The 23,915-nt window shown below is 48.0% G+C and overlaps 1 protein-coding gene across 1 annotated transcript in view; it reads left to right on the forward strand.

Moving 5' to 3' along the window:
* Positions 1-239: 239 nt before the first annotated feature.
* VASH2 (vasohibin 2) overlaps positions 240-23,915 on the forward strand; it is a 36,707-nt gene continuing 13,031 nt past the window's right edge. Inside the window, exons 1-4 of the mRNA XM_075147053.1 lie at positions 240-337; positions 5,347-5,435; positions 7,779-7,835; positions 17,200-17,274. Of these exons, the coding sequence (XP_075003154.1) occupies positions 257-337; positions 5,347-5,435; positions 7,779-7,835; positions 17,200-17,274 (302 nt within the window). The 5' untranslated portion in view covers positions 240-256. The remainder of the gene's footprint in view (positions 338-5,346; positions 5,436-7,778; positions 7,836-17,199; positions 17,275-23,915) is intronic.

Here is a 23,915-nt window from a genome sequence, read left to right on the forward strand (position 1 = left end):
CGGTCCCCGCGGCGCGCCCGGGCTCGGGCATGGCCGCGGGGCCATGACGGGCGCGGCGGCGGGCAGCGGCGGCCCCGGGAGCGCCCGCCGTGCGGCGGTCGGCAAGGCGGGGGGCCGGTCGCGGAGCGCCCAGCCGCGGGCGGCGGGCGGCGGCGGGAGCGGCGGCGGCTCGGAGGAGGAGGAGCAGCGGGACGGCGGGTCCCTCTTCCTGGTGAACAAGAGCGGCTTCCCCATGGACGGGCAGACCTGGGAGCGGATGTGGGGGCACGTGGAGCGGGTGCACCCCGACGGCGGCGCCGTGGCGGCGGCCATCCGGAGCGCCGCCCGCCTGGCTCGGGTAAGGCGAAGCCCCCGTCCGCCCCTTAAAAAAAGAGATGGTGCCGCAAAGCCCAAAGCCAGGCATCCCGCGGCTGCCGAGTTCTGTGGGCGCCGAGGGGATGGGGGGACACTGGGAGAGCTGGGCAGGAGGGCGTCACGCCTGAGCCCTGAGGATGCTCCCGGCCCCTGCGAGGGGCAGCAGTGGGAAAGCTGGAGCGTCTGCTGTTTGAAAATACACAGAGCGGGTATGGGGCGTGTGCCGCGGGATGCTTAGGAGCTGGAGTTGGTGTCTTGGGAAACAAGTAGAAAGAAAATTGTTGTTTTATCTTGGGGAGGAAAAAGCGGAAAACAAGAATTAAAAGAAGTCTTCAGGGACTGAATGAAGAGCTTTGTGCAATGTAAAGCACATTGTGCTCAGCTCTTTGGAACACAGGCATTTCCTAAAACTCAGCCTTGCTCCTGAAATGTAATAAGGGATTAAAAACTCAGACATTTCATTTCCAGTACATGAAAAAATTCCAAACGCTTTTGTCTTGTACGTTCCTCGGTACCAGCGCTTAACAGCTCTGCCTGACCCAGGTCTTTTCCCTCCAGCCAGGAAATAAAAGGTTGTTGTCTGCTGACGTTCCAAGGCTGCTCGCCACCGCGCTGCATTACTGATCACAATGTCTTTAACGCTGTCGGCTTTTAACGCTGTCGGCTTTGGCCGGCTTTGAGCTTGATTTGCTCCTCCCACCAAGCAGCATTTATGTGAGCTGACCGCTGAAGTCGGCTTTGATTCGTACCCCTCACCCCAGAGTGAGACGGTTGGGCTGGCGTTGTCACAGTCCTGGTTGTCAGCAATATGTATACTTGTTCTTTATGTGGGGTAGAGAGGAAAAATTCTGTGCACGGAGAAGTTGGAAGGCTGTCTTGCGAAGACACTTCTCAAATAAGATGCAGGCTGAAAAGGCCTTTCATCTCCTGCAATGTTTAATTCAGCATAAGTGCAAAAGGGGCAATCTCTTTCTCTCCATTCCCCTGCTTCCCTCATGCTGGCACCAGCCTTTGTGTGGATGGGGGAGCAGATCCAGCCAAAGAATAATCTGGTTATGCTGGGTTTGTTTGCAGTTCCTTGGTATGGTTCATCTCATACTTGCACAAGCGCTAGAGGTGGAAATGAAGGGGCAGGGACAGGGAGAGGGCAGAACTTCTCATTTCAGCAGCATGACCAGCTTACACTAGTCTTAATGGCCTGCAGGTCTGTTTGGTGTTAAGAGATGGCAAAGCACGTCTTGGACTTGATTTCCTTCTCTTACTTCCCAGCTCCAAAGCACGTAACTTTTACTGGTGATACCCATACTGACTGACAAAGCATCTGGTGAGAGACATGCCAGTGGCTCTGATGTGCCGGAGCACCCCGGAGAGCATCACCCATGGCTTCTTCCTCAGTGCCGAAGCACGAGGCTGACTTGGTGTGGTATGTGCTGAAGCTGAGTAGGAGGAAAAAATGTTTTGAAATCTGCTTGGCTGAATAATTTGATGTTAGTTACTAGTTGCTTATCAGTGGAAGGTGCTGTAAGAGTTGTACTGCGTTCCTCCAGCACTGTCCGGCAGCAAACTCCCTGTTGCAGTGATTAACTTCTTCAAGGGCAGCAGGGCCTAGTGTCCCCTGTGACTAACTAGCTCTTGCTGGCTAAGCCTGGGACCTCTGGGCTCAGAGGGTAGTTTGAGGACCACCTGGTCCTTATTAAGGCCAACACAGCTCAGGTGAGCAACTGAAGGTTAGGAGCAGGTTTGTTTGCTACAAAGTGGTAGTGGGTTGCTAAAATTGTGATGGTAATTTCTGGGTCAGAGTAGGAATGTGAGGGGAGAGTTGTTCCTTAAATGATGGTACAGCTTTTTTAATTGACTTGTGCTGCTGGGTATATGGCACCCTGCAAAAGACCAGGTAGTGCTGATCGGGGGTGACGAGAGAAACTTGTGCCTGTGAGGAGATGGTTTGTAATCTGCTTGCATTGGTGGTTGGTGGAGGCTGAGCAAGTGGTGTGTGCAACTGCTCCATTTTTGCATTTGATCTGTTCTTAATCCCTAGTGATGGGAGGGAGTTTTCATCCCCTCCCCAAGAAGCTCCACTTGATTGCTCTAATCATCTTGGTATTAGTCTCAGCGATCATATACGCAGGGCAGTAAGTAGCTTCTTACTGTATTGGCGAGGTTGTCCTTACTGGAAGAAATGCAAACTGCAGGGGTGCAGAGCTGCATCTCTCCTGGGAGGAAGAGTACTCACAAAAAGCCAACTTGTCTGCAATGGGGGGCAATTTCGGAACCTGAGGGGTCCCTTGGTTGCACCCCCCACCTCTGACTTTTGGCTTGAGCTCTGGGAAGGGTGCGGGCTCCCAGTTTGGAAGGGCTGTGCAACCCTTTACGTGGCCTGTAGTCTTGGAGATACTTGTAGATCTTAATGAATTAAACCTCTCACCAGCTTTGAGGGCTCTAGCCTGCCAGCTTCATCTGTGCTAGGTAACAGCATACTTGCAGGACGAGCTAGCAGAAAATTACTTTCTGGTCATTAAATGAGACACAGTGGAGTCAGGCAAGATGAGTTTCACACAGGATGTCTGCAGTGAACTGAGACTACAGTGTTTCCAGCCACAGCTCTGCCACAAGGTCTCACACTGCAGCGGCTCTGCTGTCTCTGGAGCTGCCGCTGCTTGGAAATACTGACAGTGGGTCAAGGCCCGTTCATCTGCCTGGTCTCTGAATTTCACTCACTTTATAAATTCATGGTCTGTAGTGCTGTGTCTGTGTTACCTCTCGGTGTCTCTGGCCTCCTGCTACAAACCCTCGCAGGCTCCTGGCTGCTGCGCTGGGACGTGCACTGGTAGCTGGAGGGCTGCAGCCTCAGCCGCAGCAATGTCGCGCTTTCCTTCGCTTGTGGTATCCTGCAGCCCTGGCTTCTGCTCTGTGCTGGCTGGGTGCCTGGGGTCGGTGCTTCTGCAGCTGGGGCAGGAATTTGGGGGGAAAAAATGGGTTTTGTTTGGAGGGAGTGGGAGCGGCGGGTGGCTCTCCGCCGCCTGGTCTGGCTGGCGGCATGGTGCTGTGTACTGCCCACCCGGCACTGGAAGGAGGAGAGCAGTGCGCTGTCCTGTGCGGGGGAAGACCGATGGCCGCTTCTCCCTCACTGCCTGAGATCTGGAGGGACTTGTGCCTCCTGGCTCGGCAGGCCTGCCGAGGTAACTTTAACAGGCAGGTGATGGGATATGTGTCAGCCGTTGGGAAAACCCTGGTTCTCTTTACCTGAGCGTGCCCTGGTGACTGACACGATTGTCTTCCGCCTTGGAGACGGGGAAGCACCTTGCCTGGAGGTCTAAACCTGACCCCCGTGGCGAGGGTGGCCGCTGTGGGTTACAGCAAGGGCTGTAACCTCCACACTGGTGTGGCCCCTATGGGATGCTGTCCTGTCCCACGGCTGGGCGAGGCCAGGGGCCTCCATTTTATGGAGGGCTGGGAAAGGGGTGCTATGCCCCTGGCAGCTCTGCAGCAGCCAGGCCTCTTGCTGGCCGGGACTCCCATTGCCTTGGCATGTTGTGTCGTGTATGCGCAACGCATGCACCTAGAGCTTTTTATCTTTGAAGACAAGGAGTGTTTATATCGGAGCAGGAATGACTACCCCTGGAAGGATTTGACAGGCCTGCCTTAATTCCCTCTTTCAGCCGCTAGCCGCTCCTGAAACTTGAGCCCTGTCTGGTGCCTTGTGTCCAGGCCTGCCTTAGTGCCGAGGGGGACAGGTGAATAATTCATCCAGACCAAAGGGTCCGGGGGCGGAAGGAACTTGTGAAACTGAAAAATTGCCTCTAATGAAGAGGTTAGGTGTGGAAATTGTGATTAAGAAGTGTTAATGAACCTCGCTTATAAGTCCCACTTGTTTGGAGAGAAAACCCGTGTGTGTGCGGTTGTCTCCCGTGTGGCGCTGGGGATGGTGGCAGCGTGCTGGAGGCCTGGCCGTCTGTCTCCTTGCCACTTAAAATACGTTTCTGTGTGCCAGTAATGTAGGAGTCTCTATTTTGAGTTTTTTCCCTTCTCCAAAGTGTATTTACTATTTGACTGTAGGAACTAGCTACACGTAGTAAATGTTGGGTTTTGGTTGTCTTGGGATTATCGGTGCTTGCTCTCTGAAAGCAAACACACAATCCTCCACTACGTTTGTGAGAATTGTACTAACTTCTTTTAGCCGCTCTGCCCATTTTAACATTTGCTGACCCTGTATTTTGCAGTCTCACCCCTAAAATAAGGGGACTTGGGACAAGGCCCTGCTCCTTTCCTGCATGGTTACAGGCTCAGGACCCATGTAGCTGTGGGGATTAAATATGGATTGAGGGCCCAGCTTCTTAAAGTGCTTAGGCACAAGCAGATGTCTTATGGGATTTTGGAAAATCCCATTATGGTGCCAGTCTATATCTTTAAGTGTCTTAATATCATTAAATATCTGGGTCCCAGGTGGTCTTCTAGGTACCATGCACTCCCTGCCCAGCAAGTGTGCCGCTGACACGCGGCAGGTGGGAAATTATGCAGCCTGAGATCCTTGTCTCCTTTTATCTTTCTCTCATGGTAGAGGAAACCAAAAATTAGACTTGAAATGGCTTCTCGTGGGAAGGAGGACTGCAGAGCCAGCGCTGGGACTCTGCTCATCCAAACTTCCTTGTGCTAGAAGGGAAAAATGGGAAGCATTTGCCTTCTCTGCTGGACTGCCTGCCCACATAGGGCGGTGTTTCAGGGATGTTGGTGGCCGGGAGATGAGCAGCCTGCCATGGCGGGGGCCTGCCCTGGCCTCTCTACTCTGGCAGGGATGGGGCCAGCTGCGGTGCACGGGCAGCCCCTGTTGTCAGCAGAATGACTTTGCCCGATGCTTGAGTTCATGTGGGGTTTGAGCCATCTGTGCTGCCGCGTTGCGTTGCACTAAGCGCATGCCGCTGCCCAACTAAATCACTTATCCGCTCTGCAGGGAGCGGTAACTGTCTAACCTCTTTATCTTTTTTTTGTGTCCAGCCCTCAGTGCCGCCGGTGCCAAACTACAAGCTCTCCATGTCAATCCCAGAATGGCTCCAGGCAATACAGACCTACATGAAGATGCTGCAGTATCCTTCTCCAGCGCGCGCGGTCTCCAGAGAGAAGGCTGGCTTGTTCCTGGCATGAATTAACAGGGCTTTACCGAAGCACTAGCTGGTTGTGAGGGCTTGGGATCATTCGGGGGTGAAAGGACGCCTCTAAGGATTTGTGATAGCACCTGCAGCACTGAGCTTGTCACAGCAATCCTCTGGGAGATGTAATTAACTTTAAATGATCCTGAAGAATTTAAAATTTAACTGAAGTGACGTTGGTGGGAGTGGAAATGCTTATTTTGAAGTTGGTTTATGAGGATATTATGATCAGATCGTGATGCCTGGAGAAATAATATGGCATCTCGTCGTAAAGCGACTAAGGGAGAGCCGGTGTTGTGGCAAACCCTTTCTCCCTCTGCCCTGGCAGCCCTTGTGGGCTCCCTGAGGACTGCCTATGTGCTTAGCTTGTACGGGGTGCTTGTCATTGGGGTGGTGGGCACAAGCAGCTGTCCTGACTCCGAGGTGGGCAAGCTTGCCCGTGGCACAGGAACTGATTCCTTTGTCCCACCTTGCTTGGGGGGCTCATCAGAGATGTACGCATCTATCCAGCCTCCATATTGCTGCCCCATGCCTAATACTTGACCGTTTCCATTGCTGACAGATAATGTTGGAGGAGTCGGTTGCTGGCCCAGATACTGCTTCTCTGTTTTCCTTTTTTCTAAACTCTCCCTTTTTGTGTGTGTACGTGTGTGTGTGGGGGGAAGCAGTGGGGATGAGGAATGAATGTAAAGTCCTGATAAGGATTAAGAAAGGATATGGGTGGCAGCTGGAAGAGCATCCAAAAATAGCAGGCACAGTTAGCCTGCTGGGATCAAGGCAGCAGCAGGGGTTGGAGCTGCAGCAGCTGCTGTGGGGAGGGAGGCTGGGGCCAGCCTGCTCTGTGGAGGGGTGGCACATTTCTCTTCTGCATGTTGGCCACTTCAGCAGGACGAGAGGCTTGCTGCTGAGTGGGGTTGTGCTGGAGAGGAAACCATGTCATACAGAGCTCCAAAAATTGTTCCCCCCCCCCCTCCCCCTCCCCCCAGTGGTCTTGAAATCCTGTGCTCTGCTACATAGCAGGAGCAGGCCTTAGGGGTTTGGATCTGTGTTCAGAAAAGCTTCAATGCGGGCTGGGGAAGAGGATCTGGGCTGCTTTTGTGGCTGAAAGAAGCTGTATGCTTTATTCAGAGCACTCTGAAAGGGCCTCATGAATTGCATTTTGAAGGCAGGAGGGAAGCAAAGCCTCATTTCTGGAGAACTCTGAACTCTAATTGAAGTCAGTTCAGAGCATCCTGGTGCAAGCTGGAGTTTTTATTTAGACCACGGTTATACAGCCAGCAGCTGTGCTATTTATGCCTCCCAAGGTACTCCTTGCCTCTATGGGGTCACCTGTTTCTGCCCTGGTATCACCACCACAATTTTGCTGGCATGAATGTCATGTTGGGAACTAGGCTGGGGAACAGATTCAATTGGAAAAATAACCTAGCAAAAGTAAGTGGATGGTGTGATTTTTAAAAATTTTTTGTTGTTGCATTTTTGTGGGTTTTTTTTTTTGTTTTTACTGGACAGATCGGTTTCCCGATCTGATTTTCTGCATTACTGTTTGGACAGCTATGCTCAAGGAGCAGGGAGGAGGCTGCTTTTGGTGATGCTGCTGCTGCACGGTAGCTTGCATGCCTGGGCAAGGGGTGCTGAGGTTTGGTTGATGAGTGAACGTCTGCTGGCAGCCTTTGTGATGAACTTCTCTCCTATGCTCATAGTGTTAACTAACGTTCTTGAGTTGCACTTAGCTGGTTAATTCCATTTCAAGTGTACTGTAATTTTTAGAGAATGATTTATATTTCCTAGATGTAAATGGATGCACCTGCCGTGCTTTTGGTTTATAGGTCATATGTGAGCTATGTGGCTGACTGAGTTAAAAACTTACAAAGGAAATAAGTTCTTTCAAACCATGAATTATGTTGATTGGTTTGGCTAGACTATAAAAGCTTTCTTTTGTCCAAATGGGAGACTTTTTTTTCAAACTTGTAACCTAATAGTGAGCGGGACCTGTAGGAAAAGTGAATTCATAACCCTCAAATGCCAAATTTAAGTGTCGTTTTAGACAAACAATCTTTTACTTGACTCTTCACCTAATGCCGATTAATTTGTCATATAAAAAGACAAGTGAAAAAAATTGCTTTATTTCACATGCCAGGGTTTCATCTCTGTTGAGACTCAATGGCTTTTATTGCTTGTTTTATGTTGCAACGGGAAATCAGAACTGAAATTCACCTTTTGAGCATTGTTATTTTATTGTTTGACTGTTCATGTTACTTTCCTTTAACAGACAAAATTCAGATACAATCACACGGGAACACAGTTCTTCGAGATTAGAAAAACCAGACCTCTAAGTGGGTAAGTGTCTCTGGAAGTGATCTTGTGCTCTTGTCCCACATTGTGCCAGCTGATCACCTTGGCATTTAAGCACTGTAGCACCATGGCATGGGAGGGCTGTCTCCTCCGTGCCATGGCTTTTCTGGCAGGCAGAGCTGTGTATGTTGCTGCCTTTGCAAGGGGCCTTTGCAATGGGTCCCAGCTTGCTGCCAGGTGGCAAATGGACCTGTCGAGAGCCAACGAGTGGAAGGGCTGGTCTTGCTCAGCAGCTGTGTGGGAGCTGCATAGCTGCAGGCCAAAGCTGAATGCACAGGGCTGGGAAGACTCAGTTCTCACTTGTTGGTGTTGGGTTGGGAGGGATGGGCTGCTTTTATGAAAACTATGTAGATCCTGATACTCTGGTTGCTCTGTAATGCCCTTTGCTGATGGTAGGAAGAGATCAGCTGCGCAAAACGCTGCAGGAATTTTGACGTTGTCACACGTGCAGTCCTTTCCCCTGGAGGATCACAACGGACCATTTAAATCATGGCCTTGCTTCTCCCATTGCCGGTCATCTTGCTGTTCCTTCCACGTGGTGGACTCAGGCGCTGATTGGCGATGAGTTGTGCAATACAAGTATGAACATGTGCACAGGGAGCCTGGCAACAAAGAGCTGGGATCCCTTGTATGTAAGAACTGCATCATACTTAGGACAGCTCTTTAATAGGACCCAGTAAATTAGCAGGTTAGGCTGGGAAGCGATGTTGACAACATTATGCTTTTATTTTAGGGTGAAATTTAGATAAGCAGAATATAATTACTCCTGTAGACTGGCCGGTCTCTAGTTCTTCCCAGCTGTCTGTCATTAATCTAATGGTCCATCACTGTAAATTCCAGTTCCCATCCCATCTCTGCGCTTCAGGTTTTCATCTTGCTGACAGCAATCTTTCCCACCTCCTTTCTCTATGTAATGTTCACTGCACCAGTTGAACTAGTTTAGAAGAAATCTTATGCCTTCAATGATAGATGGGTTTACAGAAGCCTAAACCAATTTTCAGGCTGGTCACTCATTTTTAAATTTGTCCCATTAGTTTTTTCCAAGGAAGTGGAGGATGAAAATGAATTGTGCTCAGCACTCACCACTTGAAAGGTCGGCGTCCTCCTGGGCTGGATGAAAGCCTGGCTTACGAGCCTAGTACTCTTTGCTGGAATGGGAACCAATACAGTGCTCACAGCTGGAGATGCACTCATGGCTTTGGATCCTCTCCTAAGTGGTGCCATTTTCTCTATTTACCTGCCTTGGTGTTTGCTTGAGGACTCGTGTCTGACTTCTCTCCTTGTCCTGTTGCTGTTAGGACTTCTGTGAGTGACTTGGTATGTGTCATGGTTTAACCCCAGCCAGCTACTAAGCACCACACAGCTGCTCGCACACTCCTCCCCCCCCCGCCCAGTGGTATGGGGGAGAGAATCAGAAGGGTAAAAGTGAGAAAACTCGTGGGATGAGATACAGACAGTTTAATAGGGAAAGCAAAAGCCGTGCACACAAGCAAAGCAAAACAAAGAATTCATTCGCTACTTCCCATTGGCCGGCAGGTGTTCAGCCATCTCCGGGAAAGCAGGGCTCTATCACGCCTAACGGTTACTTGGGAAGACAAACGCCGTCACTCCAAACATCCCCCCCCCTTTTTCCTTCTTCCCCCAGCTTTATATGCTGAGCATGATGTCATATGGTATGGAATATCCCTTTGGTCAGTTGGGGTCAGCTGTCCCAGCTGTGTCCCCTCCCAACTTCTTGTGCACCCCCAGCCTGCTCCCTGGTGAGGTGGGGTGAGAGACAGAAAAGGCCTTGACCCTGTGCAAGCACTGCTCAGCAGTAACTAAAACATCCCTGTGTTATCAACACTGTTTCCAGCATAAATCCAAAACATAGCCCCATACTAGCTACTGTGAAGAAAATTAACTCTATCCCAGCCAAAACCAGCACAGCATGTGGTGGCAGGGCTTCTGCACAGGTAAGGAGAGTGCCCCTGGAAATGGTCCAACCCCTTGGGGCAGCTGTTGCCAGCTTGCCAGGCACAGTTGCCTGCACCTGGTGTACGCTGGACTTGCACAGTGTTAAGTCCTAAGACCTCTGCTACTTTACTCCTTGACCTGATGGACGGGAGTGCTAGGAGTAGTGGAGCTGTTAGGAGCACACTTAGCTGCCCAGATCCTGTTGTACTGCAGCGGGGCTTGAGCGCTTGCCCTGTGTTGGTTTCTCCAACTTTAAGAAGGTGAATAACGTATTGATCGCCCTATAATGTTGAGGTGTCCCTAAAGGCTTTCCTTTCCTTCATTTGTAGCATGTGGCTGTTCATACCAGCTGCGGATATCTTCTCTTGCAGTTGTCCTTGGCAATTTGTTCTCCTGCTGCCAGGCCAGTTTTCATCAGAGCTGAAAAATTGCCCACACCTGCAAGTTTTTTCCTGGGAGGTGTGTTCCACTTTGGAAGCGTTCTGCTTCCAGCATGGCAACAACAGCCATCTTGTGCTGAGGTGACAAGTGCTGCTCTGAGCAAGTTTCTGTGGCGTAAAAGGCCTCGCTTGCTGCAGGACAAAGTTTGTATTTGCAAGTTGATCGGGCAAGATGCTGAGCACCTCCAGTTGCCACCGGCTCTTGGAAGTTGAGGCTGTTCCCAGAGCTGTGGTTTATTGATATTAAACATATTGCTTATTTCATAATATGAGGGCTCAAAGCTAATGAAACTATTATGAGATCTTTGGCAGCCTCTCTTCAAGAGAGCAGTGGCTGGACACAAAGAAGCTAAGCACTAGATGGAAATTGAATATTCATAAATTCATGTGAAAGTGTCTTAAAGCAGCTGGGGCATATTAATGAGTTTTTCTATTATGGAGGGAGGACTAGATATTATAGAGATTTACTGTCAGCCTCTGTGTGATGCATGAGAAAATAAAAATGCCTGGCTGTGCTTAGGAAGAAGAGCATAAATTATCTATAGGAACTCAAAACATTAAAGGACACAGGCTTGCTATAATTCAGTATTTACAATCTCTCTTAAGAAAAAGTCACTGTTAGCTATGAACTTGTTTCTAGACTGCCAGACACCCTGTGGATTTGTCTAGACTACAGATAGCACTTTTGAAAATGTTCGATTTCTGTTGGCATTGCTGTGTGTGTTGGGGTGGTAGAGATGTGATCCTGCAAACTGTGTGTGGTGTTCATGTTGTAGTGGCAAACTGAAAATGCATCTTACCTGGCCTGAGTTTGCTGTATTTACGCAAAATCCAGACTTACAGGTGTAGCTACATCCACCATAGGAGTGCTTTGCTAATAGAGTATACAAGGCATCCTGACCTGGGATGGTGTCCTTTACATAGGCTTTGTGATGTACCCTTTCAAACTAGGTAGGTAAAGGGCAACCCATGGAGTTCAGCTCTACTGATCCACGGTATATATGTGATGTGTGCGATACAAGTGTTTCAGACATCGATTGAGCTGGTTTTCCTTTTCCCATACAGGATTATGCTGGCAAAACCTACATTACAGCTTTTGTTGGTACAACCATTCTGACAAAAAATGGCACTGTTAATTGGAATAGTCATTCTTTAAAATTCCCAAGCCTAGATCATGTAAGAGCTTTAGAAAAAAAAAATATTTCTGGATATCTAGTAATATCTGTAACTGTGCATTCAATGCCAACAAAGTTTTATTACTGGCTTCACAAGGAGCAATAAGCCCTCTGCAAGCTTCTGTTCTAGGATGCAGGCATGAGCCACAATGAGGAACAAATATCTTTGTCCTCTACAGGGTATCTGAGGAGGTTGTAGATATGTGCAGTATTGTGCCATTCCTTCCAATTAAGTGCCAGCTGATCAGTGGGACCTATGACTGAAGCAAAAAGTGATGTTTGGGTAGGTTCTGGGGACTTTGAGAAATTATAGCTCAGAAGCTGCTCTGTGAAGATGGAGAGACATTCAGTGACTGCAGATATAATGGGTAATCAATTGCAATAAAAGAGCATGATAGAAGTGGTCACGTGGGAACGATGCAACCAAATAACAGTGGGGGGGGGGAGCGGAAAATAATACTGTTTCAACACACCATGTTATTAAGGAACCCTGATGGGGCTGTAAAGAAAAATGGGCTCATACCATTTCCAGACAATAGACTGCAGAAGGCATTTGAACATCTGCTTCTCTCTCGCACAAAGAGAGAATGTTACAGATATGGGGCTATGTTCAGCATGTGGTAGAAGTGCTTTTGCCATTGAGACAAACTGGTTTTGGGAAGATTCATGAGAGCAGTAGCTGCTCCACTGTTTTATCTCCTTTTACTCCTGTTGGTGCCTTTCACTTCTCTCTTTGCTTCATTGGGAAAAATAAAACTGTCAGGAGCCTTAGAAAAACTTGGGAGAGGGAGATTTTATGGGCCTTATGCAAGTACCGAGGCCTTAGGGAAGGAGAATTTAGTGGAAATGTGCTGGAGGATCTCACTAATTCAAAGTTTATTGAAGTCTCTAGGAGTCTTTCTAGGTAAAGGTAATGGGTAACCTCTCCTCCTAAGCATGGTCATCTCTGAAGTGACTTTAGCGTGATGAGTGCCAGCTGGTGAGATCCTCCAGTTTTGGGCACGCTAAAAGGTTTGAAGCTTTTTCTAACCTGTATATGAGATTGGACGCCCTAGTGAAAAATCTGGGAGCAAAAGCAATTCATGGTTCCCCTGAGATGACTGCAGTCACTGCCATTTTAAACAGAAAGCATCCAAAAGGTGCAAAACCATCTCCTCTGTAGGGCTTCTCTTAGTGCAGAAAGCAAGGGAGATAATCTAGGTGAGCTTCTGAAAACATTGAAAGAAATTTGAGTCAATTTACAAGGAAATATCACCATCTGACAAGGACTAGATCTCAAGGGAGGAGCGTGCAGCCTGTTTGTTAGAGGCAGAAATGTTCACTGTGGTCTGGAATAGAGATCTGCCTGGCAGACTTTAGACAGTGGTGTAAATGCCATGAAGAGGGAAGCTTATGATGCTTATTTTTGACTGTAGCAGTCTCTCCCAAGTTACTGGAAGAGATGGGCTGCCCCGTGCGCACTGGGGTCTGCGGAGAGGGTGGCTTTGGACTAGTTCCCAGCTAACCATGATATGAGATGGAAAAGTACTGCATTAGAGTATCGTGTATGTGGAGGCTGTTCAGATAACTGGAAAGATATAAAGAAAATCCTGCAAACAAACCCTACTCAAGCAGGGAATTGAAATGCTTGATGCTGTTTTTTAATTCTTTCCCCTCTTCCTTAAATACTCATTCATAAGTTTAATGGTGCAGCCTTTCTGGTCATGATTAACATCTGAGGCAGCGTGGTAAGAATTCAGGAGTAAAAGAAAATAGGCAAAGGACAAGTCAATTAGTTGTTTTCAAATGAGCTGGATGCTCTTTTAGAGAACTGGCAAACAACCTCCAAACCATTAATACTTCTGTTAGAGGGTGTGGGGAGGGTGGGTGCTCTTGTTGGAAACTGGGGAAGGCAAAGATACCTTTAAAAAAAAATGAGTGAAAAGATAAGTCTAGGAACTATTCGAATTTATCTGCAGTTTCAGGAAAAATGCTAGGGCACATAATCAAGTGTCTGGAGCATAACAAAGTGGTAAGTGATAGGCATGGTTTGGTTCTGATAATTTCCATCCATGAGAGTGTAAGAGCTTTTGTCAGTCAGGGAGAAGGTTGTGGTTGTGATAATTCTTTGCTTTAGTATGGCTTTTGGCAGCCTCCAGGTAAGGCAGGGACCTTGAGTCTAAGTGAAACTATTTTGACATAAGGACCCAACCTGGTGAAAAGCAGCACTTAGAAAGTGGTACTTAACCAATAGCTTGCTCTTGCCTATCAGAGTTTGTCAGCTGAGGTGTGCGATCTCTGTCCCGGGTCAATGTTTTTTCATTACTGGTATGGATAAGACTAATTGTTTACTAATAGATGTGCTTTGTGGTCCAGGCTGGACAAGGTGACAAGGCTTTGCAAAGTGGAATTGGGATTCAGAGTGATCTTGAAGGATAAGAGAGAACTGGGTTGGAACAAACAGGAGGTATATGAGTAAGGGCAAATACAGAGAAGGGATTTGGGAATAGCCAGCTGTGGGAGTACACAATGGAGAACAAAAGGCTAGTTTTGCACAGATGGAGCTGATCTTAAAAAAAAAAATACTGGGTTGGTAGCAAAAATATACTGAAAGTTGCTTTCAGAAGGAAATTGGTCTGTTTGTATTGGTGTGGTGGGCTCAACTAAAGGACCATGAGTCAGTTGAAGAGAATCCAAAAGGAAAGCAATAAACATTGCCCAAGGTCTAGAAAACATGACCTAAGGGAAAATTTGGGGTGAGAGAAAGGGGGAGATTAAAAAGAAAAGGAAAAAAAAATCTGTGTCTGCTTTCTCATGTTTACAGAGGAGAAGGTAGATTACAGCCTGTCATGTATACAAATGTCAGTTGCAAGAGGAGAGATAATAAATGGTCTCCATGCCCACTGTGGATAGCAGAAATAGCTTCTAATTTAAATTGCAAAAAAAGAAGGATTTAGTTTAAGAAGGTCCCTTAATGTTTAGAAGCAAGGTTAAGTATAGGATAGATTAACTGTTGGGTTCCCGAGCCTTTGAGAACCCTGTTAAAAGTAGGTTGGAAAATTATCTGAGAGGAGTGATTTAGATTTGGCTTATGCTACCTTGGGCAGAGCAGTGGCCTGGGGATTCTCCAAAGGCTTTGCTTCCAATGCAAACACGGGGTTTAAGGCCATGCTTCATCTCAAGCTTGTTAAAAGTGGAAGAAAGACTCTCTCAGTGGTTATTGGACTGGGTCATCCACATAAACCCTGTGGTCTGTGTTGCAAACACAGAGGAAAAAGCAAACTGTTTGCAGAGTATTCTCCAGGACTCTGGGATGGGTATGCACGAGGGCACGACCTGCCCTGTGGTGAAGGTGGACGCCTGTTCGCTGATCACTGGTGATGCTTCTTGACCGATGCTACCCTTGCACAGATCCTCATCACTGTCACAGTCCAGAGGCCATGGCCATCTCTGAGTTGCCAGGTCCCAGGTGGCCACTGAGCACCTGCTGCAGCTCCTGGACCTGGGTGCTTTGAGCAGGAGGTGGGACAGGAGGGCTTCCAAGGGTCCCTTCTGAGCCCAGCTATCTGATGATGCTATGTAAAGGGAAGGGAGGGCTGCCGCTAGCCTCAATGGGGACAGCCAAGGTACCTGTGCACTAGCAGGCAGCGTGTTTTTAAGCAAGCAAAATGCTTCTCCTGTTTGATTTAAATCTGTCTTAATAACCACATAGCATCCTGGAGAGCTGTGCTTCAGAACCAGCACATATGTGGCTTGCAAACAGAGTGCATGTTAAATACAACTTAGTATTTAAATAGTGTGAGTGTTGCTGCGACAGGTGAGTCAGTAGTAATTTGACTGCTCATTTAGGCCAATTATTTTGAAGACTCCCTCCCTGGCTGTGGAGTCGTTAATGTTATCTCCATGCTGACAACACCTTGAAATCATGACAACATGAGTTTATAAAAGCAGGTGTTAGGAGACCTGATGCTGCCTGTGGTGATGAGGTAGCTCCAGTGCGGTTACTGTGTTTGCCTGCCCTCAGCGGGGTCAGTGTAGGTGTGGACCCGAGGAGGAGATGCTGGCCCTGTTCCTCGGACCATGTTAACCAGGCATACACAGCACTAAATGGCTTGAAGCTAAATACCTTTACAACTTGAGCTTTTTCTTGCCTCTGATACACATTCGTAATCAGCTGTGACCTTTTTTTTTTTTTCTTTCCCTTCCCGTGGAGTTAGAAGATAGGAAATTCAGTGGATTGTCTTCTTCGCGGGTACCTCCCGTGCATCATTGGCATGTAACACTTCTCTGGATGGAGATGGGGCTTTGCAGCGGCTACTGCTGCAATCAGCACTGAGGAGCCACTGTGGGGGATGAAGGGGCCCCATTGTGTGCCCTCGCCCTGCTTTCAGCAGTGGGGTTTCTGTGGCCGATTGTGAGCATGTGGGAGGCAGGCTAACTCTAATTTGTCTTCTGTACTGCAGGCAGAGTGTAAAGGGCAGTTGTTTACAAATGAAAAGATAATTTCTAACTTGGATAAATGGGACACGGAATGGCTGTGACAGGCTGTAATAGCAGTGGAAGCTGTATTGCCATTTGCAGTCAATACAAGGTTTAAAATGCATGAGGTGGGTGAATTAGAAAGCGGGAAAAAGAAACTCTAATGGTTTCAGATGCATATTTTCATCATCTTCTCCAATACAAATATTTTTATAATTTAATGTCGTGTTTCCTTAAAGTAGGGATCTGTTTACAAAGCTCTTCTCAGGGAAAGATATGGATAGAGAAGACTTCAAAATAGAAGTCATGCTTTGGTTTGGTTTTTAGCTTCTTTCTTTCTTTTTTTTTTTTTTTTTTTGTGGTGTGTCATTGAATATGACTCTTCTGGCCTTTTTTATCTCCTTCCAGTATTTTTCTTTTTTTAACTCTCCAGGATTTCAGGATCTGTTTGTGGAAGGGGGTAGGATACCCAGCTGGTTGATGGTGTGGTGTCAGTCTGGCATGACAGCATTCTCAGCTGAGCTGAGATTAGGTTGCTTGTTTCTTATCACAGCGTTGTCCCCATCAGATAACTCTACTCCGAAGGTAAGAGTCCAGATTGTAACTAAACTTTGTGAACTTGCAAGATCCTGGGCCTGCAGAGTTTCCTGCACTCCTGCAGGAAATCCTATGGTTTTTACCACTTTCCCAGTCCACCCAGGAGGTAGGGAGCAGCAGCAAGATGGTATCTCAGCTTGCAGTGGTGTGAAGTGTCTGCATTGGTAGAGCTTTCTGCAGAGCAGACTTTCGTAAAAAGGCATTAAATTCTTGTCTGCACCTATAGCTATAGGCTCACGGGGGCATTTATAGCTTTCGGGGGGCCATCATGTAACCATCTTCTCTCCCCTGTTTTTTCCAGAGGAGAGCCAGGGTTACGTTGAAAACAAGCTAAACTTGGTTTTGCTGTGGGAGCTTGCATGATTGCCAGCTTTTGCAGCTCAGCAGGGCTTTGTGTTACAGTCTGAAGTGATGCTCATGGAGTTGCTGGAGAGGCAGACAGGACTGCATTCCTCCAACCCATCCTCAGAGGCTGGAAGGCACTGGGATGCCAAACACCCTTCCCTCCCCTCTCTCTTCCCTCCCCCCCCCCCCCCCCCCCCCCCCGTCATTCCCCAGAAGTCAACAGGGCTCTGGCAAGTCGCTGAAGAGGAGAATCAAGTTCACCAGCGCTTGCTGAGATAAGAACCAGAGGCGCCTGGCTCTTGGTGTATGAGAGGACCCTTTGATTCCTGTCAACTGCTCCAACTGAAAGGACTGAAAACCTTTTTGTTTCTGTCCTAGGTTAATGGAGACAGCAAAAGAAATGACCAGGGAGTCCTTACCTATCAAATGCCTTGAAGCAGTTATCCTGGGGATGTATCCTTTCACATGCCTGTGGCTTTTTCCACTGCAGTGCCATTGAATATATTGCCCTTCCCGGATGGTGTTTGAGATGGTCACAGCCAAAGGTGAGTGCCAGCAGCTCAGAGAACTGCCATGGTATTGATCAAAAAGTTGCCAAATTGCCTAGGCTTGTCGGTACAAGCTTGGATGCTGTGTGCCCAGTTCACAAGTGTCATGCTCTGGCCGTGCCGACCTTGCCTTCTGCCCTGGTAATCTGCATAATGTCAGGATCCGACCCAAAGTGCCCAGATAGGGATTGTGTAGACAGATACTTGTTTTCTTCGTTAGTATTTCTCTGCCAGTTATTGTCGGAGCTTGGTAACACTTGAGGAATGCAGGTTCTGTCCTATGTTTGTCTAATGTTTACACGGCAAAGTCATATTAGTTTTTGTCTCTCAGCCCAGCTGTGCTTTGTGCAGAAACATATGTGTATTATAGTTAAACATTTATGCTTTACCTTAACATAATGCTTGCTTCCTATTCAGTCTCAGAAAAAAACACCAAGAATATTTTCATTTAGAGACTGACTTGTTACTTGATGCTTTTGTGCTGTCACTGATAAATCAACCTGCATCATCCTAAAACACTAGAGGAGGGCAAGGCAGGGTTACAGGAATAATTGTATGCTGGATATGCCAAAACCAGGACAGGTGGTAAGACTGGTAAACTGGTCAAGTTTGATTTAAACCAAAACAAAAACCCAACCCAAAATAAACCCCGAAGCAAACCAGCTTCTGGCATGTCTCTGTGGCGTTTTGCTTGCTGCTGCTGCCCCCTCTCGTGGGAGAAGCATCTGGCAGAGCCCAGCAGGTAGTGCCCCGTGTTGACTCATGAGAAGGGGTGGCTGCTGTGAGGTGGGAAGGGGACGTGGGCTGAGGGAGCGTCCTCTGTGGTGTGTGAGACTCGATGCCGGCTGCGGTCCCTGCTGCGCTAGGAGGTCTGTGGTGTGGCAGCGGGTGCTGCTTGTGGCTGCGCTTGGCTCCCCGTGCGCCAGGGGTAGGCTTCAGTCTGAGTCTGAAAGGTGGCTCTGGCTGACAGGGCTTCCCCTGCAAATGCTGTCAGGGTCTGCATGCAGCTAGAGTGATGGGGGTCCTGGGGGCTTGATGTCAGCAAGAGACTCACACCGATGCCCTCCCAGAAACAGAAATTATGTCAGTGGATCTGTTCTGCTTGCCCTTGTGTCAGGGTTGTCTCCCAAACTATTTGGGGACCAAAGGGATGGGGGAAATAATCCCCAGGTGGAGTTGATGCGGCTCTGAAGTACTGATAAGTGTCAGCGTGGCTTCTAGTGCTGTGTTTCTAGCACTGAACCGATTATTCCACATACCACATGAGCAGAGGGCAATTAGTGGCGTACAGATGACCATGACAGCCTAAAAGTATTCTTGCTGATCTAAAAGTTTTGACTGTTTTATTTTCATTTGGAAAGAGGGTTTTTTCTGCTTGCCTCAAACCTGACTTTTGTTCAATTTCTTTTTTTTTCTTTTTGAGCGGTGGGGAAAGCAAAATAGTTGAAAGCTATGTTTGTACTATTTGGTGTCATCTGAAGTTTCTTTGGACTTTTAAGGTTTGGATGAATCTTTCTGCCTCTAGATGCTCCTTTAAAAAAAAAAGTCTATGGAAAACTTTTTTTTTTAATTGAGATTTCCTTGTGAGAAGGCTTAGGCAGGGGAGGGTATGAGACAGTCCTGTCTTCCCATGACTTTATTTGCTGTCTTGGAGAGACAGCACAGCCCCTGTGTGAGAACAGGGACTATTTGCTGGGGTGGTGGTCCAGTAACAGATATGTTAAAGTTTAAAAGATCCATGCAATATAAAACCTCAGTATTTTGCTTGAGGTGTGGGTACACAAAGAGTGTAGCAGTGGTGGGTGGATGGGCTGTTTGAATATGTGTGCTTTGAAAGTGGCAGGTACAAAGCCTGTGCCCTTGCAGAACCTCATGCTGCCATGCTGCATGTGCACCGTGTGGGTTTTTAGGAGGCATCTTTGTAACAGCACGTGGGGAAGTTTGCTGATTTTTCTCAGCTGTGAGATTTTGATCTTCAGCATTGCCCTCTGGATGCGGACATGGTGAGGCCAGCAGCTGCGACTTGCTTTCCAAGGTCAGGCGGTTACCAGACAAGAGATGCGCTTACCCACTCCTGAGTGTCAAACCAATGTCTTCACATATGCCTGAGCTGAGCATCCCTGAGTGTGTGTGTTAACCTCTGGTTCTCTTCTCTGTCTCTGGAAATAAGGTACTGCTTGTAATTTGTGTGCTGGCAGGCTTTGCCGTGTTGCTTGGATACCGAAAAGAGCACAGCCCACTACAGCGGACCCTTGGCATGAGCCTTCATTCAAAGGCTGACTCGCACAGAGCAGCTTAGCAAGATGTCATTTTAATTGAGCTGCTTGCTGGCTCGTGCAATTGCCTTTTACTATGCGACTTCTTATAAAATGTTTCTGTAATCCCTCTTGGTGCAGAATTACGTTTTGCATAATTGCCCTCACACTAGATCTTGAAGCGGTTTTATAGGGCAATGAGTTAAAATCCTGAGCTACCCTGTCTGCACGCACCAAGGGAGCAGCTTCTGTGAGACGACCGAAAGCTCATACAGATCTTACAATGTTATTTTGCAGCAATCTGCACAGCTCTTCTTCTCTGCGTAGCTGTCTGAACTGGCTTCGTATCTCTCTGTTTACATGGTCTGCTCGTCAGTGCCTAAAGAGAGGCATTCTTTGTGCTGTCTTCCCCAGAGCATTTCTCAGTTCAGTTGTAAATCAGCTGAGTAATGATGCGTTCAGACCATTCCTTCTGAGCAAGCATCGAAATCACTTGTGCTCAAGAAAGGGAATAATAAACCAAAAAGTGCCAAGGGAATTTTATCTGTGCTGTATTCACTTTATTAAAATGGGGAGAGCAAAATATCAGAGAGAGGGGGAAGCGGCGTGGTGCATCCATCCTCAGGGAGTCTCACAGAGCATGTCTGTGTCGGGTGAACATAACTCACTCCCGTTGCCTTCAGTGTGCCTCTCCTAGTTCATGCGAGGTAACGGTCAGACCCATGCAGTGTATTAGACCTCCCCCCATCCAATAATATCATTAAACGAGGAAGAGGAGAACCGAAGTGCCTCAGGAGGGAGAAGTGATTTAATAGCTTCTGCACTATGCCTTCTGTGCATTTAATCAATGGATGATGTTTATCACTGCTGGTGATCTGGGGCCATCCTGCTCCTCCTGCCTAGCAGGTACATCCCTGGGCTTGGGAGTGAGTGTTTTCAGTAGGGGGGAGAGTTTTTTGCCACGGGATATTGATGTCCCCCAGTGCCCCTCTTTGCCTCCTGCATGGTTGTCCACAGCTCGACCCACTCACTAACTGAAATACGGGCGAGGAGGGTCCAACTGAATATCTACAGCCCCTCTGGTAGCTGGAAAGAGCTGGGAGAGAGCTTTTAATTGCTTCCATTTCTCAGAAAAATAGCTCTTTTGTTTTTACTGAAGCCGTATCTGACGGTTTTGAAGCATGAGGTTTATTTTCCTCCTGCTCCACCTCCTCACTCTGAGCTAGTGGCTTCAGCACTGCTAGCATAAATAAAGCTGCCTTTTCGCTCCTCTCAGCCTGCTCTCATCCCCTCCAGCTTGCTTGTGCCCTGTGGCACAGCCTCCACGATGGCTCAGGGCGCCTGCTCACGCTTCCCCAGCCCTTGCGAGCAGCAGGAGAGGAGGGGACCAGACACCCTGTGGCTTTCTGTGCTCATCTTGACCAGACTTCAGCAAAAAACACCCTTGCATTGCAATGTCATCTTGTCTGAGTTAAATAAGGGAGAATTTCAAACTAATAAATAATAAATTGATCAGCACAAGTGGTGTAATGGGCGCTCATTTGCTCAATATCACGTTCATCTGGCTTTCCCTTTTTTTGTTCTTTGGTTTGCAAGGCAGAGTGGAACTTGTAGCAGAGACACCAGAAGGTGTCAGGCGTGATGCTGGGTCGTCCTGCAGCTGGAGGAGAAGCACTTGCTAGTCTGGGCACTGGGACAGCTGGGTGCTTAGACCGGCTCAGGCATCAGCGTTGGCCGGCTGGTCTGGTCAAACAATTGATGCTGGCACTTATCTCTGAAACCTGAGAATGTGTTGGTTTGTTCAAGCTGCTGTGGGCTCTGCAGGGCCTTGCTGCACGGACTCGTTTGGGCTTTTTTCCTTCGGGGCTATGAGGAGGAGGGTCTCCCCATGTCCCCTGCCCCTGGGGGTCTCTGTGGGTCTGGGTCCCTGTTGGTGCTGCAGGGATGGGGCTCGGTGCAGGGATGGCACGCGTCTCCTCACTTGCCACTAGCACACCCCATGCATAGTTGCTGCCTGTCAGCTTGGCAAAGGCATGAGTTTTTTTTTCTTCCAGCTAAACTCCTGTTGAAGCTGATTTAGGTGCAGGTGGGCTGAGGTTGTGATTCCTAGCGGTGGTGTGAACGATTACTTCCTAGGTGGCGGCAGGTAACCTGAGCTCACCTAGCCATGGGGAGCCAGATGCTGTCCGGCGGGTGCTATCAGCTGCTAAGACCTATTTACTGAAATATTTGAAGGCTGGAACCACAATGCTGGCACATGAAAAGATCCTGCTCCGATTATTTATTAATAATATATAAAAAAAAAAAAAGCAAGACATTTTTTCTAAAAGTTGCTGCTGGCAAATAAATAAGGTGATGGGCTTCAGGTCTCTCTTCTGGCTGGGAACTGCTCTGTGCTCTGCAGTGGGGGCACCTGTGTAGGGAAGGGTCTGTACAGGCGGGGAAGATGCTGGGACTTCTTTGTGGGACTTTTTTGATATTAGAGTTCACCAGGAGGTGGGGGAAAAAAACCCCAAACAAACCACAGAAGGGCATTGGTTGAGTCATTGTGTGAGTGTGCAGATTTAAAGAAAACTCATCCAGATGCTTTCTGCTTCAGAGTTTTAAAACTAAGGGGTTGACTGAGCTAACACCTTAACTAATTCTCCCCTTTTCTTTTGAACTGACTAAGGATGCTACTCCTTGTTTGCCCCACTGCCTAGGAAGGTCCAGGTGGTGGCCAGAGTGCAGGTTTTATGTCCCAAGTCTTGCTTGTATTTGAGCCTGGGATCTGAATGTCTCCCAAGTAACCAGGCTAGGTTGTGCGTGAGCCTGGGTGGTGAAGGCGATGGGACTTAGGGAAGCACAACAACCTGTGGCTCAGAGGATGGTGTGCTTGTGTTGACTTGCAGATCCGTAGTAGCTGCATGCTGGCATGGGAAATCTGGCCCTTTCTGAGGGTTCTCGCAGTATTGGTGTGCTCAAGGAAGCCTACTTGTTAATAGAGCCATACTGGTTTATCCCAATGGCCTGTCACCCCCAAAGCATGTTGTATGATTCAGGCCCAATTCTTCTCTCACAACTTTGACCCAAACCAGGTCTGAGGGAGACATGCTGTACCAACCTATTCCCATGAGACCCTGGTGGAGCTCCAGGTATTGTCCTTGTGCATTTCCTGGGAGAGGGGGAAGAGGAGGGATATTGGGGCAAGAGGTGGCCAGCCAGAAGATTAGTTTCCCTCTTGTGTGATTTCCAAGCAGTTCTGCATCCCTCAGTGGTGTTTTTCTGCTGCTTTGATTTACGTGAAGATCTGGGATCGGGAGGCCACCGAGCTTTCGTTACAGCTGCTTTTGCCCTCTCCTTCTTTGTGCTGCTCTGTATTGTGGCACATAATTTACTCCCTGACTCTCCATCCTGCAGTTACAGTCCCAGCTCAAAAGTGTGATTACAGCTGCGGCATTGCTGTGTCATTGCCTTTTGTTTGCCACAATACAGCTCTCCTTGGGCAGAGCAAAAAGGAAAAGAAATAATAAGGATGCATGGATGGAGGGGAAGATCTGACGTGCGTTTCCAGCCCGTTTGCCGTGTATTTCATCTCGGGTGGGGACTCTCATTAACTAGTCACTCAGCAGAAGCAACATGTGCCTAAAGGTTAATTTCCCCAGCGGTTGTTGCTGGGTTATTTGATGGTGGGTAATTTCCGTCCTCAAAAGATTCTTTTACTCCTACCTAGTATTTAATGAGATTAAATTGCAACTTCTCCGAGACCTCGTGGCAGAAGTGTGTATGTGTGGCAGGTGGCCACCAAAGCTTTGTGTGGACTTAATAGAAAGGCACTCGGGGAGCAGAGAGAAAACCCTTTCATAATGAGTGGGAAAAATAGCGGTGATGTTTGAAAGCTTCATAGGTGTTAATAAAAGATACTGCTTTTTCAGTTACACAGAATGGTAAATACAATGGACTTCTGCAAGAATCTGTCTGTAGGACACAAATTATTGTAACATGACTTTGATGTACACAGGATGCTCCTTTTAAGACCTGGAGCAAGGTGACCTTTTAAATGAGGTGACTGTGGGCTGAGTTTTCCAGTTGATATAACGGTGCTAGGCCCCAGCCCCATTCTGACCTTGCAGTGTATTTATAATCTTTAATTCTACCGATGGTGTGGCGTTTTTCTTGCAGAAGCTAGTCCTAATGCAACAGCGATCCAGCAAGATCACTGAAGGCCATAGAGCTATTTCTGTTCTGTGTTGGTGTAGTTGGTATCGGGGTGAGCTTTGACAATTGCTGCAGGGTGCTCATGTTTGATGTA

Source organism: Calonectris borealis, chromosome 3 (genome assembly GCF_964195595.1).
Source record: "Calonectris borealis chromosome 3, bCalBor7.hap1.2, whole genome shotgun sequence".
Taxonomy (NCBI): Eukaryota; Metazoa; Chordata; class Aves; order Procellariiformes; family Procellariidae; genus Calonectris; species Calonectris borealis.